We start from the raw sequence: 14880 nt of genomic DNA on the forward strand, positions 1-14880 counted from the left end.
AATAGTTCTTATCCTTTATCAGCAACTGATTTTTACGTTACATACTGAAAATAAATAATATTGCTTTATTATGTAAAAAAAACTCAATCGAGTAAACTTAACTTTGACTTCTCGAGAAGTTTAATACGAAGTCTTATCGTGCTATCCATTAAAATTAACAGAAAACGAATAAATAAAAATTTGAGAAATTAAATATTTATACTTAATCAAAAACTAAAAACATAACCAACATTGTTTTAAATATAGTCAAATAAAATATATGTTTATATCTAACAATTATTTCAATGTTTTCAGTCATATAATAATAATTCTTTCTCTGTTGGATTTATCTTTTTGGCCAAATTTTCAAGTACCATAAGTTGTTTTTGCAGAATGATATTTCGTTCTTTTTGCAATTCGTTAAATTTTTGAAGCTCTGTTAGAAATTTTGTGCGTATTTCTTGTTTATCATCACTTTCTTTTTGTAACACGGCACAAATGGATTCTTTGACTGATTGCAAAGTAAGCGCTAATTTGCCATCTCGTACTTTTACTCTTGTATTTGTTAAAGAGGAGCAGCTGCTACCTGTCATTGATGATCTGCTGCTATTAGTCGATAATGTCGGAACTGAAACATTGCTCCTTGGTTTCTCGATTTGTTTCTCGATGACAAGAGATTTAAATTGGTACCTACAGTTACAGGATTCGGTGAATGTAGTACAGAAGAAATCTGCTCTTATTGCTCTTCATTCTCATTTCTATAATAGATAATACTTTTAATTACTTATCTAAATGAAGACAAGAATTTAAAAATGTATTTTAGAGAGATCATTACTCACTCAGACAAATTTTGACAGACGTTTTGCAAAATTTCTTTTTGAGAAATAATTCCATTACGACTAGCCACAATAAGTGGCACTCCACTATGACTTTTTCCAAATATTTTTATCATTTCTCTATAAGGAAAAGTATACAATCCATTAGTGATTAAATATATATACTTTAAATATTTCGAAAATAACAAAAAGAAAGCAAAAATATCAAAAAAGAAAGATGATTAAACTGCCCAAATAGACATAAAGATATCTTTTAGACTTCTAAAAGATATTTTGCTATGTCTCCAGATGTCTTGTATTTCTGAAAAAGATATTTTTTAGAGATTTAAAAGATACTTTATGCAACAAGTTAAGATATCTTTTACATATTTCGATGAAATGTAAAAAAACATCTTACACTTTAAGACGTGATATTTTAAAACGTTTACAAATTTTATTTTAGGTATCAAAAAATATACTTAAGTTATTTGAAAGATATTTAAGGACATATTAAGATCTAGAAAACATCGAGATCTTAAAGATATGTAAAAGATATCTCATTATAGATATCTTCAAGATATTTCTAAAAGATATCTTTTAGATATTTTTTAAAAATATCTTTTCTTAGAAAATATTTAAAACATATCTTTTAGATATCTTCAAAACTTTCATGTTTTCTGAATATCAATTGAAAGTATTCCATTTAAAATTATGACAAATACAAGAAACAGAATGAACATAAAACTTACTTTTCATATGGAAGAGGTTTTGTGCCTTTTCCAGAGCTGTTTTTTCCAGTGGTCCGTTTAATATGTATATCCCATTTCTTCTTCAATAATTTAAATTTATTTTTCATATGATTTTTGGTAGCATTTATATAACCTTTCTTTTGGAATGACTCTGCTAATACTTGAAACATAGCCTCCTTACTTTGATATTTCTGTTTTTGAAACTTTTTCTCATGTTCTTCATATTTTGAGAAAAATAACATTATACTTTTATGACTCCAAATAAAATGGCTATCACTGGTGAAAACACTGTTGAAAACAGAATCATTCTCTTTTTCATTATCTGTCATAAGTTCCTTTTCCATAACTGTGGAAGAATCTGAGTTTACAATCGAAAAATCCAATGAACTCATAATTGTATCTGTATGCTGCGTAGAGCTTGCTGCTGTAATGGAAGGACTTTCATGCAACTGAATACTGGAAGGACTCATCTTATTCATCAAAGGCACTGTGGTTAAGTACTGTGTTAAATCCGTTGTGTGAGTTACGGCAGAAGTATTTGGTGTTTGAGGCTTAACTAATTTAAATGACAATATTTTTGGCATGACTTTTATAGCTGAGTTCTTTGGAATCATAGATCCTGTTATTAAAGAATTAGCATTCGGGTGTGCTATCATAATTTTCTGATTAGATTCAGCCATTATGGATTGTTTGTCTTGCTGAAGACTATAACAAAAAAATCATTAATATTAAATACAATAGTTGTGTAAGTGAACACTTCTTAACTGGTTAAAATAACTTTAAAACAAATAATGTTGGAATATATTAATCACAAGTTACTGAATAATATGTCGTATGTAAAATATTACATTTTTGCTCACATATTAATTCAAATAAAATATAAACATAAGTCACACAAATTGTCCTAAAATAAAATCACTTAACCTATTTTGAATTTACTGTTAGTTAATTAATTATAAAAATGCATATTTCAGCAATCAACTAAAATCTTATGCAAGACATTTTAAATACCTGAATATTTAATACACGTTTTCTTAATTTAGTCGTACTTTTTTGCATTCTTTTTCGCAAAAGTAAACTAATGATTGTATAAGATACAGACGAGGGAGGACAGCACCAGTCTATTCCGGGGGAGCCACGGGAGAAAGGCCGGTCCTTAGAGATCAGATAGACGGATGGAGAAAAGGATAAAAGGAGACGCACGGAGAAAGACGGAGCTTTTTGCCTTTAGCTTTTTGCCATTGAACGTCGAGACGAATAATAATAATCAAGTCGAGTCGAAAGACAAGTCGTAGATCGTTAAGCTTTGTAAAGAGATATATTTAGTATAAATTGCGGTGTCGGTATTATTGTATTTGAGTTCTTTTAAAATATACATATACTTATATTCTTCAATAAGAGGAGTTCACATTAATCGCTCGGAACCTTAACATCCTGAACATCCCTCTTTTTATAAACTAAGGAGGAGGATCAAGAAGAAGAGAGATTGAAAGAGAAAAGAATAGAGATATAGACGATCTCTCTTTTTAAATCTTACAATTGCGCATGCGCTCATGACAAAACTGTTTCTGCCCAAACTGCACCACCTCCGAAGCTGGGGTAAAGCTAAGACTCCATGCATGCGGTGAGCTGCGGCAAACGGTTGCGGTGACCAATCAGGAGACAGAGGCATGCCGGAGCTTGCCGCAACCGGACTTGCGCCTCCCTCCTGATTGGTCACCGCAACCGTTTGCCGCAGTTCACCGCATGCATGGAGTCTTAGCTTTAATGGATCACACTCCTACTTGCTCCTTGAGGAATGCTCCAGTGCGACGCGAACGCTTGGTCGCCATATAATTTCCGGTAACGCAAACGGATTCGAACACATTGGGGCAAATAGGAGCATGTTGGAGTGTGCGACGCGAACAAACCTATTTTAATACAAAGGCTGTGTTTCAAAATTCACTACCAGTACTGAAAATACATAGTTTGTGTCACGTATATTAAGCCAGCGGCACACGGTGCTTGTTTTCGTGCTGGATTGCTTGCTGAATGAAAATACTACGTTCTGATTGGTGCATTTCCATCCATCTTCGGAAATGTACCAATCACAACGCAGTATTTTCATCTAGCAAGCATTCCAGCTCGAAAACAAGCACCGTGTGCCGCTAGCTTTATATAGATTTTCAGTGCTGGCAGTGAATATTGGAACACAGCCAACATGTAGCAATTCTAACAAACAATCATTAAAAGAATCTGGTTCTGAGAATCCAGATAAGGAACCTGATCAAAATGAGGAAATGAAAGTACTTCTTCGTAATATTTTTTATGTTGTTTGTGCTTATATATTCTTCTGATTGCATTAAAACAACAGATAGGTACAGATATAAAAGTAAGTTTTTATTAATCATTACGGATCATAGAAATCATTGAAGATATGAAATATTAATAATCACGGATGTTTAAATAGCCTATACCATCTACCTCCTGGAATGAATTTATATATAACATGTTGAGCAAAGAGGAGGTTGAGGCTGTTCTTGTGAATCCTAATATTGAATATGTTATAAGTTTGGTTCATGAAGGTGCTATTATTAAGGGAAATAATAGATACTACATGTCTGTTCCAAACATTGAGCATTTTGAAGAAAAACTGAGAAAGGTGGAAAAAAGTTTTGGTTTAAAAGCTGGTAAGTAAAATATTTATGCAAAACTATATGGAATCTTTTATACTTTACATACTTTACATTTATCTAAAATATTTCAGGTCATGGGGTACAAATTATATATGAAAGAAAAACAGAATTTATAGCAAGCATCATAAGATTTATGTTGCTTCTGTTGATAGCTGTTGCTTTCTTCACTTTCTTCAAGAAATGATTTTCTATCCCCTTGGTTTATTTTATCTCACAGATGAAACAAGCAACATTCACATTGGTTGAGCCATTTATGGGAAAAGGTAAAGGTGTACATTTTGCAGATGTAGCTGGACTGAAAGAAGCTAAGATAGAAGTGATGGAGTTTGTTGATTATCTTAAGCAACCTGAGCGTTACAAAGAGCTTGATGCTAAAATAGCTCAAGGTAAGACTAAATATATTTAGAATGTTACTAATATAATATTAAATATGTAAAGTATGTTACTAACTAAATATGTCCAGAATTAACTAAATAAAATGTGGAAATAAACAAAAGTCACTACTGTTGATCAAGCGATACATTAAAAAATATTATTTTATGAAGAAATTTTATACATTTTCATTCATTTTTTGTCAAGGTGTTAAATCTCATTTGACCGGCAACACTAGTTCTTACCACCATATTTTGCTTGATTATATATTTTGAGAATCTATTTTATATAAAATTAATATTCATAAGTATATTTTATATAATACAAGATCTAATTATGTAATTTTATTTTTCAGGCGCCCTACTTTTGGGACCTCCTGGTTGCGGTAAAACCTTAACTAAAGCTGTGATGACTGAGGCAAGTGTACCATTCTTATCTATGAATGGTTCTGAATTTATCAAAGTATTTGGTGGCTTAGGAGCCGCTCGAGTTAGGGATTTATTCAAAGAGGCCAAGAAAAGGTTCGATCGTCTTATCATCTTTTTCTAAGTGATCCGTTTTAATAATATTAACATATTTATTTCCTAATCTCTTTCTTCCTCTTAGAGCATCAAGTATAATATACATCGATGAAATTGACGCAATCAGCAAGAAACGTTCAGACAGTTCATTTGGAATTACTAATAGCGAGTTCGAACGAACCTTAAATCAACTTCTGGTAGAAATGGATGGATTGATTTCGAAATAAGATGTTATTATATTAGCTTCAACGAATAGGGCGGACGTATTGGGCAATGCATTATTGCGACCCGGCAGATTTGACAAACACATCTTAATCGATCTTCCCAGATTAGAGGAGAGATAAATTTCCAAGACTCATCTCAAGAAAATATCTTTGAAAAACAAACCTTCGAAGTGCTCGGGATACTTAGCTTATCTCACACCTGGTTTCAGCGGTACCATATATAAATATATTTGTGAAGTAAATGACACACATTATATGTCTGATAATTAGTCCAATTAATCTCTGTAGTGATTCCGTTACACTCTTTTTTATGATATCTAACATTGAAAATACGTGAACGAAATTGTATAGCTTTTTCTAACGCTTTGAATCCATTTCTCGAGAATAAGATAAGCCTGAATGTGTAAATGGAACTTACCTTAAGTAGGAGTTATAACAGCGTTACTTAAGTCGAAGTTAGAAGCCGTGTAAACATAGTCATTGTATGTTATAATTTGCATAACAGTAAAGCAGTACGTTCTTGGATCGTCAGTGAAATGCTGATCAATTATCTACATAGGTCGGAATTGTTTTAAATACATAATACGTAAAAATACACTTGTATTTAATTTTAATAAATTATCCGTAGATTTTACGAATATCTCAGAGTTATCTTATTGTTTTTAATTTTATCTTTTTATTCATATTGATTACAATTTTTTCCATCTAGCACGTACTGTAATATACCAATGACTAATTTGTAAATCTCTTTGTAGTGTACTTTCAAGGTTTTATCAAACTGCAAATTAAATATAGCTTTCTCTAGTATTTTTTCCTTTTTACGAAATATTTTGACAGTACTGCAAATTTTATTAGAACATAAAATTGTGTCAAAATTATTTTTAAACGATTTTATTTTTTGTCGCATGATATATGCACTGATTCTATTTCTCAAATATTTATGAAGTTCTCAAATAGTGACAGAAACTCTAATAAAATTCTATGGATATTTTCAGGTAGTTTTGAATTGTGCGCCGTAACAATTTATGTCAAGTTAATTCAATCCTGTAGCGTTTTTCATTGGGATGCACTGAGTGCGCATTAAGAACTCGTGGAGTTTAGGCGACACTACCCGAGTTTACCGACAGTGCAAGTTTTTTTGCACGCCCAATGAAACACTCATGACTTGATGAGTGCGCATAAGAACCGATTCGCCTCGGATTGAAAGAAAATATATGCATTAACGTAAACTTCACTATGGAACAATCAGAAGAATTAAGCATTTCTTTCAAAGTCAATAATGACATGCTCTCGTTAAAACTTCTATCAAGCGAAACAGAGTTATACAATAAAATAATGAGTAAGTATAGAATTATATAGGACTTGCATGATTTTGGATTTTGAGGTTATTCCCGTAGTATAAATAAATTGTCGGCAAAGACATATGTACTTATGTACATAATAGTTTTTGGATATTGTCTACTCGAAAAACTTGAATGCATATATAACCCCTTGTAAAGCTTGTAAAACACAATTCATTTGATATTCAAAAATATATACATAAAAGAATATTAACTGAATATTATTGATTCTTGTGTCAATTAATTTCAGATGACGATACCTATAGCATACAATATATAAAACTTGTGATTAAAAATGGATTGTGTGTTCTACATGGAAGCGAAAATCAGAAAATTGAAGAAATATCTCGAGTGATTGAAGATGAGTAAGTAAAATTTTTTTGAGATGTATTAATTGCAAGCTATCAAAATCTTCCGAAAAAGCACATTAAGAAGTTAAGAGCAAAGTTTATTTTATAAAATATAATTACCATTTTATTTTACAAGTTTACTTTAAAAAAATAAGTAAGTTTACTTTAGGGTAAACAGGAACTCTTCAGTTTCTTATATACATATATTAATTCCAAGCAATCTTGTTTTTCATTATTTCTTCAAAGAATCAAAGTTCTACAGAATTCAAATGTACACAACAGAAAAAAAATTAAAAAAAAGGGTAAGTCAGAGGACCTCTGCAACGAACTTTGACAAATTGTTTGGAAGGTCATTCTGAGTAAAAAATGTTATATGAACACAGGTCCTATTCTTAATATTTACATAGTTACAGAAGTTGTAAAATTTAGGTGACATGTACAGTTATGAAATGAATTTGCATTTATTTCTTCAAGTATCCTTGCGGACAGTTTACAGGAGTTGTTCAAAGTGTTTATTCTGAATCTGATTACTTTTATTACACCATCGTAGCAGTGATTGTCAAATTCTGTCGAACATTTGAGGTCTGTAAATATTAAGAATAGGATCTATATTCATATGACATTTTTTAATCAGAATGACTTTCCAAACAATCTGTCTAAGTTTGTTGCAGAGGATCCTTACTCACCCTGTATATGGCAGTGTAAAATGTCAATATATTTTGTATTACAGAGAACAATTGATATTCCACGCGAATATTCATGGTGATAATCGCAGCAATGAAGATCAGCTATCGGAGTAGAATAAAGAAAATGAAGCACTCATGTTTGAATCCTTTGAATCACAGGAATATGATCAGAATGAATCACAATCGCAGGAGTACGATAAAAAAGGAAAGAAGAGTAGCGGTAAATCTGTTTTAATAAAGCATTTACGACTATTCATAGCACTATGATAATGTACTATAAAATATGGTATTTGTTATATTCGAGCAGAAAATGAATACGATACGAAACGAAGAATGATACGTTAATAAATATAATCTAAATATGTTATTAACAAATAAAATACATACAATATATATGTATAATAGAATATATATAAATATAATATAAATGAAATAAATATAATATGAAAAATGTAATATAAAATATAAAAGATTTTTTAAAATCTTTGACTTCACAAAATTTTTACATTATTGTAATACCTACTAATAGGTTTACTGGTGCTATAATGTAGACTATTGTATTAATCATTAAACAACGTGATTTTCAGATTACTGGAGCAATTCAGGAACATCGTTTCTTCTCGATAAATATGAAACATATATGTCGGATATTGGTCCCATGAAAAAATTCAAAACTAAAAAATTGATGTGGGCGCAAATTTCAAAAGATATGCTGACGATGTTGGACGTATTAAAAACTCCTCTTCAAGTTGAAAATCGGTATAAAACCGTTCTCAAAAGGAAAAAATAAGCAGTTGAGAACAACTCTAAATCAGGCAGCTCTAGAGAGGATGTACCATTCGAAGAAGAATTGCGTAAAATTGCTCATTCGGACGATAGTATTGAGCCCGAGGTGTTGCGAAATGCAAGGAGCGTTAAATATCCTAAATTGAATACAAGAAATCTGCAATGATAGTGCCTCTACACATTCTACTGATAGCTCACCACCGAAGACAAAAAAATCGAAACCAAGTGATATTGATAAAAGGATGGAATACTGGAAAAATAAAGAAGCGGCAAAAGAAAGACGTCACCAAGAAAAGTTGAATTTAATACGGGAGTTGTTCGCCAAACAAAAGTAGTGGGAACTAAAGTAAGATGATACAGAAACAAGCAAATATTAAAAAAAACCAAAGAAAGACTAATGTAAAATCAGCCTGAACCATATGTTAATATGAAAGTTCCTAACTAAAACGCTGGATGTGATATATAATTTTAATTATTTTTTTTCTCTTATAATTTTGTACGTTTACTAATTGTATGTCTTTGTTTTTAATATTACTGGTTTTTAATATTAGCGTATGCATATTTTGATTTTCGCACTTTACGAAAGATATAGTACTGCTCAGACTATTAAGTATGAACCAGTATAAAGTAAACTTATTGTGTTATTTAATTTTAAAACAGTGTTATTTAATTTTACAATCAAACTTTTTGAAAAAGCGTGTATGTTAAAAAATTACATGTTTATGAAATAAATAAGAGATATAATATATGAATTTTGAAAAAATAATTAATATGTACGTGTTATAAAAAAAATATGTTTTGTTTTTATATGTTTTGCTTTTTATTGGAAAGTATGTACTTATTTGCCACAGGACAAATAAACGTTTGATAATTTCATATTGTATTAATTTTTATTTCATGGAAAAAGTACATTCATCAATTGGTTTCTTTTTACTTCCCCTAATCTTCGTAATAGAGCTTCTTGTTCACCTCTGCCTTCATTATTATAATCTTCATTGTTTTCTATAACAATATCAACATCAAAGTTATCGTTGTTGTCTATGCATAAGTTATGCAAAACGCAACATGATGTAATAAATTTTGATATTTTATCAACAGTATGTAGATCTACTTCGATTAATTGTCGAAAACGACCTTTCAACAGTCCAAACGCATTCTCGATCAATACTCGAGTCGCAGACAGCATTTTATTAAATTGTTTATCCTTTGCAGACAGATTTCCGTAGTCTTTAAATGGTATAATAAGCCATTCTCTTATTGGATACGCTCCATCGCCTAGAATGTGATATTTTCCGCCTTCACATATTCCTGGCAACTCGTCGCATATATCTGATAATTTGAGTACGCGCGCATCGTGAATTTTCGACGGGATTCCTGTAAATGTATCTATAAATCTCTTTCGAGCATCACATATGCCCTGCAATGTTATCGAAGGGATGTCATGTCTATTTACATATGTCGATTTTATTTTGTGGGCTGGCGTTCGGACTTTAATGAAAGTCCCATCAATGCAGCCAAGAACTTTCGGAAATCCTGCAATCTTCAATTTTATATACATATACATTAAATAACTCATTAGAAAAACATACATAAAATACAATAAAGCTGAAACTAGTAGCAAATTCGCATAAGCACTGTTTAGAACTAAAGAATAATAGAAAAATTTTTAGCATTAAATAATTAATTAACAAGAAATTGACATTTATTAAATAATAATTAAAAACTACTGCTTTCATAATTCAGCTATGAATCGGCTGCTAGCTTTAGCTTCATTAAAATACATTAATTAAATATACATACTTGAAGGAATTCGTTTGCAGTATTTTCTTTGTCAGAAAATTTGATGACGTTTCCAGCTATATCGCATAGAAAATCCATCATTTTTTTATTTTGTCGAAAAATCGTTGTAGCGCATACTCCAAATCTTTGTGCAACATCTCTTAAGCACACTTTATTTCCTGCAAACCTATACAAAGTAATATTTTTTGAAATCTTTTTAATATTATATATATATATATATAATATGAGTGGTGGATGAATTAAAAACTATACATGTATATGTAAAATTTACCACAAAAAAGATAAAACGTGTGATTCAGCAGAGGACGGTTTAATACCTCCGTGGCTTGTATCACCAGAATAGAACGTCGAATTTTCGAAATTATTTATAATATCATATGCTGTTGCCCTCGAAACTGGGATTTGAACTACAACAAAAATAAAAATTACTTTCTACTTTTATTTTCACAAGCTAAATTATAACAATAAACTTACGTCGTGATCGGAATATTGATGTACTATTTGCAAAAAGTTTTTCATTTTAGGAACAATTCGCCTCGGATTTCGAAGAAAATACTCATCTTCATCACTGCTGGATGAAGATGAAAGGAAATCCGAAATTATCACATACGTTTGTTCATTCAAAACATCTCTGTTCTGCGCCGCCATGTTTTGCACTCAACCGACACCATCTCTCCGAGCTCGTGCCGAATTTGTGCACGAAAGTGCAAAAACTCGACACTACATTTTCCAATGAAACACGACGCATGATTTTAATGTGCACTGAAATTCCCAATGAACCACATCGTCCACGACTAGTGCGCATTGAGTGCGCACTCATTTTCCCAATGAAAAACGCTATTAAGAAGTCTATAAGAATGAAACAAAAGACGATCATGTCAAGAGAAGTATTTCTACAGGATTTTATTCTGAGATAACTGGTTTGTTCCTTTTTCATATAAAAATTTATTGAAACGCTTATCAAGATCCTGTGTTATCTCTACACCTCTATTTGTTATTAATAATAAATTTCTGAAGGTATAATTATTACAATTGACTTGACGTGTGATTTTCAAATAACTAAAATTATAATCTTAACCTAGTTTAATAAAGATTAATAAAGAATGGTTAATAAAGGATTTTTAATTCTTTAAGGACAGAAATTAATGAACCTTTTGAAAATCGTAAGATGGTCGTAGCTTATAGGCACAACAAAATAACGAAATACTCGTCCTTAAAGGTTCATTTATAAAGAGTATTAAAGAAAATTTATTTAAAATTATAGCAATTATACGTTGAATACAAAATAAGATATTGATTTCAGTAATGATCTTCATGAATTTTCTTTTGTTAGGTTTTTTGGCGTAAAAATGGGTCGACCTCCGAACGTTGCTAAGAAAAAAGCTGTTGCTTTGATTGAAAAATATATGGAACATTTTTGAACCAACAACTTTCCTAAATACTCATCTGCAGTGTGGAAAAGTATGAGTCAAGATATTGGCGGTAAGTGGAAACTACGCTCAGTATATAATCATGTCCGAGAAAATAAACGAGGTGATCTAATAGAAGCTCGCCAAAATTTAAGTATAATGATACCTACACCAGAAAAAAATATTGACATGATCGATGATTTTGAATCTATGATTGATGAGTCTTGTATTGATGAGTCTGGATTAGATAATCATTTGTATCAGGATGAAGATGGTAGCAAATGATTTGATCTCAAACTGACTAAAGTCGAATGGGAAGAGATAAAGCCAGATAATACCTATGCAAGAAAGGTATTGAAACCACAGGTTTGAGAAAATGTCATAGCTAAAGCCTTTTGGCGGAGATATAATTTTCCATGTGCATTTGTATTCAAATGGTCGCACATATCCCAGCAATGTGATAATAAGGAAAATGAATCTTATTTTTTAAAAATTAAAGGATCATGCAAGAGTAAAAAATGTAAGAATACATTTTTAGATATTGTTGACAAAGATTCAGTGATCTCCATTTGAGGATAAAAACTCGTGATATTCGACAGGAATATCATGAAAATGTGAAAAGACCACTAAAGGGTAAAGAACGGAAAACCTAAGTTGTACCTAACCTTGTACCTAAGTGAATTGTTTGATTCTGAACCAAGTCTATTTAGAACATACGAATACAATAATTCCACTTGCAATTTCGAAATAAAGAACATTCCATTTCTTTCTGTAAATCATAGGACGATTGGAAGAAATGGATTCAAAGCGTTAGAAAAAGCTATACAATTTCGTTCACATATTTTCTTCTTCTTCTTCTTCACTATTGGCCCGGAGCAATGTAATCCATTAGCCAGTCTTATTGGTGTAATTTCTTATATTATATCTTTTTCCCTATGCTGTTTAGGAATTTTTCCAATTCATAGAATGCTCTGGTATTATTTGAGAAAGCAATGTCTATAATATTACTAGATGAGTGTATGCCAACTTTGAAAAGATTAATCCTCAGCTTGCTACTAGCGTCTTTATGGTCCGTACATTGGAAGAACAGGTGATCCAAATTTTGTATCGGAGCCCCACAAGGGCATGACGGATCTTCCAGGATGTTTTTGTCCGCAAGATGTTCATTAGTCATGACATGGTGAGATCTTAATCTTGCAATCATGCTTAAAATGTTCCTAGGGAGGAACGACAGGTGTTTAAACCAAGGTGCCGAGAGTTTAATCCTAGTACGGTGAAAATATTTACGACCTTTATAAACTGCTAACTCTTGAAGAAATGCAATTGCTTGTGTAGTGGCCTCTTCATAGAATGTATTGGTCATGTTTTCAACTAATGTAATATTGATTTGATTCACGTTATTATTCTTGTTGTTGGTATCATTGTTATTTCCGTTGCTAATTGCAGCTTCTTTGGCTAAGCAGTCAGCCATCTCGTTCCCAATAATATTTATATGGCTAGGAATCCAGATGAGTCTCGTGTCATATCCTTCCTGAATGAAATTGATCAACATGTCTTTAATGAAATATATCCATATGCTTTTTTTTCCCCTTTTTATCTGTTGAAGTCAGGGCTGTGAGAACACTTAGTGAGTCCGAAGCCACGAGTGATTTTTTGATCTTGAGCTCTCTTATATTTTTCAGTGAATTTATTATTGCCATGGCTTCTGCATCAAAAATGGACATACTGTCTTCAATTTTGCATTTTATGGAAAGATCAGGATCTTTATTATACACAGCGAAGCCTGTGCCCTTGTCCGACCTTTTGGAACCATCGGTATAGAGTAACTTGTGTTGGTGTAATTTCAATTTTTTTATTATTTCCATAAATTTGTTATTAGTCTCATTTGTATCTGTTATTATTTTTTTTTTCAGGACCTATAATTTGGGTATTGGCAGTTGAAGATGAAGAGGAGATGGGGCCAGTCATGGGAACTGGATCAAGGTTATTTCTTTGTGGGATACAGGGTTTTTTATATTTTTAAGGTTGTCACAGCTGTTCATAAGAATATTTGGTACATAGAATCTGGTATTGTATTGAAAATTTAAACTACCAAGAAGACTTGTTTGATGTAAATGTGGAAGTAATGTTTTATACAGGGTATGTGTTAAATAAAAAAATTCGTCCTTAATAAGTTTTATATTAGAGAGTTTCTTAGGATCTTGCAAAATATTCTTCCCCAGTTCCACTATAGGGTGATTAGGGGTCGAGAGAGCTTTAGCTATATATTTTTTTGTGAGAAAGGATCTACGTACTGCTAGGGGAAATTCCCCTGACAGATCACGTTAGTTGGGGTGGTTTTCATAAGACCCAAAATAATTCTAAGAGAGGCAAACTGGAGGCGATCCAGCGTTTGGGCTTCTTTCTCTTGCAGGTCCAAATAGGCCTGGCAACCCCAGTCCAGTACCGATCTGATCAGATTTTTGTATACAGATATCATGATAGTAGGATGGGCTCCTTAGTTGATTCCCATAATAGATTTCAGGATATTAACCGTTTGAGTCCCAAGCAGCGCGATCGCGCTGTTCAGATTTTATGTCGAGAAAACCCAGTACATTTCGATCATTGTGGACAACTGACGGTGCGTTACCGATTGTCGAAGTCGCGCGCTCAGATTTACTGAAGCAAGTATATCACACCGATCCTTTTAATGTAAATAGTACATTTTATAATAGGTAGAATAATACTATAATAATGCAATAATACATTACAAAATAAAAATTTTTATTTCATTGTTATCTTCTCAATAATTTTTATCGAACAAAACTTGAAATATTTATAAATTTACAGTACGCATATGTAATAATACAGATGTATTTTATAAAATAACGAATTACAAATTAACAATATTTTTGTGTTATGAACAAATAATTTAAATGGAGAGTAACAATTATAATTTGTAACATCGGTGTTTATCAAAACATGTTGGATGGATTCCTTTTGCTTCGTTGCTCCGTTGCTTCGTCTAATCATTTTGAAACACACAATTATTAACAATGAGAAACACTTACGCAAGAATACGTCCGATCGCTTTGCAAACTACAATAAATGTGACAGAGCGATGAGAAAAAGACGAGAATCGCGTTACCTAACAAATACAAGAAGCGGTATTGGTCCGATTGGGATTCATCGATG

The 14880-nt window shown here is 31.7% G+C and overlaps 3 protein-coding genes and 1 pseudogene across 9 annotated transcripts; 2 read left to right on the forward strand and 2 right to left on the reverse strand.

The window, feature by feature from the left end:
* Positions 1–420: 420 nt before the first annotated feature.
* LOC112588245 (uncharacterized) lies at positions 421–2775 on the reverse strand. Of its 3 annotated transcripts, XM_025297476.1 has the most exons (5): positions 2555–2774; positions 1544–2248; positions 819–935; positions 674–737; positions 421–607 (listed from the first exon to the last, which is right to left on the reverse strand). In XM_025297476.1, exons 2-4 carry the CDS (start codon positions 2221–2223, stop codon positions 716–718), a joined length of 819 nt encoding a protein of 272 aa, XP_025153261.1. In that variant the 5' UTR covers positions 2224–2248; positions 2555–2774; the 3' UTR covers positions 421–607; positions 674–715. The 3 variants fall into 3 exon arrangements, with proteins under 3 accessions (XP_025153261.1, XP_025153260.1, XP_025153262.1); XM_025297475.1 differs by having other exon boundaries at positions 421–737; positions 2555–2773; XM_025297477.1 differs by lacking the exons at positions 421–607; positions 674–737; positions 819–935 and adding an exon at positions 1029–1116 and having other exon boundaries at positions 2555–2775.
* A 514-nt stretch (positions 2776–3289) lies between these two features.
* On the forward strand, positions 3290–5986 carry LOC105184515 (paraplegin-like; annotated as a pseudogene).
* Positions 5987–6356: 370 nt separating this feature from the next.
* LOC112588251 (uncharacterized) lies at positions 6357–8810 on the forward strand. Of its 2 annotated transcripts, XM_025297487.1 has the most exons (4): positions 6368–6674; positions 6926–7040; positions 7756–7931; positions 8299–8810. In XM_025297487.1, the coding sequence occupies exons 1-3, from the start codon at positions 6572–6574 to the stop codon at positions 7823–7825; spliced, it is 288 nt and encodes a 95-aa protein (XP_025153272.1). In that variant the 5' UTR covers positions 6368–6571; the 3' UTR covers positions 7826–7931; positions 8299–8810. The 2 variants fall into 2 exon arrangements, with proteins under 2 accessions (XP_025153271.1, XP_025153272.1); XM_025297486.1 differs by lacking the exons at positions 7756–7931; positions 8299–8810 and adding an exon at positions 7272–7749 and having other exon boundaries at positions 6357–6674.
* Positions 8811–9372: 562 nt separating this feature from the next.
* On the reverse strand, positions 9373–11129 carry LOC112588248 (putative nuclease HARBI1). 4 transcript variants are annotated; one of them, XM_025297483.1, is made up of 5 exons: positions 10772–11125; positions 10569–10704; positions 10298–10463; positions 9632–10037; positions 9375–9499 (listed from the first exon to the last, which is right to left on the reverse strand). In XM_025297483.1, exons 3-5 carry the CDS (start codon positions 10376–10378, stop codon positions 9393–9395), a joined length of 594 nt encoding a protein of 197 aa, XP_025153268.1. In that variant the 5' UTR covers positions 10379–10463; positions 10569–10704; positions 10772–11125; the 3' UTR covers positions 9375–9392. The 4 variants fall into 4 exon arrangements, 3 of the variants coding, with proteins under 3 accessions (XP_025153267.1, XP_025153266.1, XP_025153268.1); XM_025297482.1 differs by having other exon boundaries at positions 9373–10037; positions 10615–10704; positions 10772–11129; XM_025297481.1 differs by having other exon boundaries at positions 9373–10037; positions 10298–10455; positions 10772–11129.
* Between the last annotated feature and the right edge of the window lie 3751 nt (positions 11130–14880).

Source organism: Harpegnathos saltator, unplaced genomic scaffold (assembly GCF_003227715.2).
Source record: "Harpegnathos saltator strain DR-91 unplaced genomic scaffold, Hsal_v8.6 scaffold179, whole genome shotgun sequence".
NCBI lineage: Eukaryota > Metazoa > Arthropoda > Insecta > Hymenoptera > Formicidae > Harpegnathos > Harpegnathos saltator.

Coding starts and splice junctions, on each gene's coding strand:
- LOC112588245 (XM_025297476.1), bottom strand. CDS start 2,223: ATGGCTGAATCTAATCAGAAAATTATGATAGCACACCCGAATGCTAAT. Junction 936..1,543: donor AAACCTCTTCCATATGAAAA/GTAAGTTTTATG, acceptor TTTTCCTTATAG/AGAAATGATAAAAATATTTG. Junction 738..818: donor GTCTGTCAAAATTTGTCTGA/GTGAGTAATGAT, acceptor TATCTATTATAG/AAATGAGAATGAAGAGCAAT.
- LOC112588251 (XM_025297486.1), top strand. CDS start 6,572: ATGGAACAATCAGAAGAATTAAGCATTTCTTTCAAAGTCAATAATGAC. Junction 6,675..6,925: donor GTTATACAATAAAATAATGA/GTAAGTATAGAA, acceptor AATTAATTTCAG/ATGACGATACCTATAGCATA. Junction 7,041..7,271: donor TCTCGAGTGATTGAAGATGA/GTAAGTAAAATT, acceptor ATTTCTTCAAAG/AATCAAAGTTCTACAGAATT.
- LOC112588248 (XM_025297482.1), bottom strand. CDS start 10,378: ATGATGGATTTTCTATGCGATATAGCTGGAAACGTCATCAAATTTTCT. Junction 10,038..10,297: donor CTGCAAACGAATTCCTTCAA/GTATGTATATTT, acceptor ATAAAATTGAAG/ATTGCAGGATTTCCGAAAGT.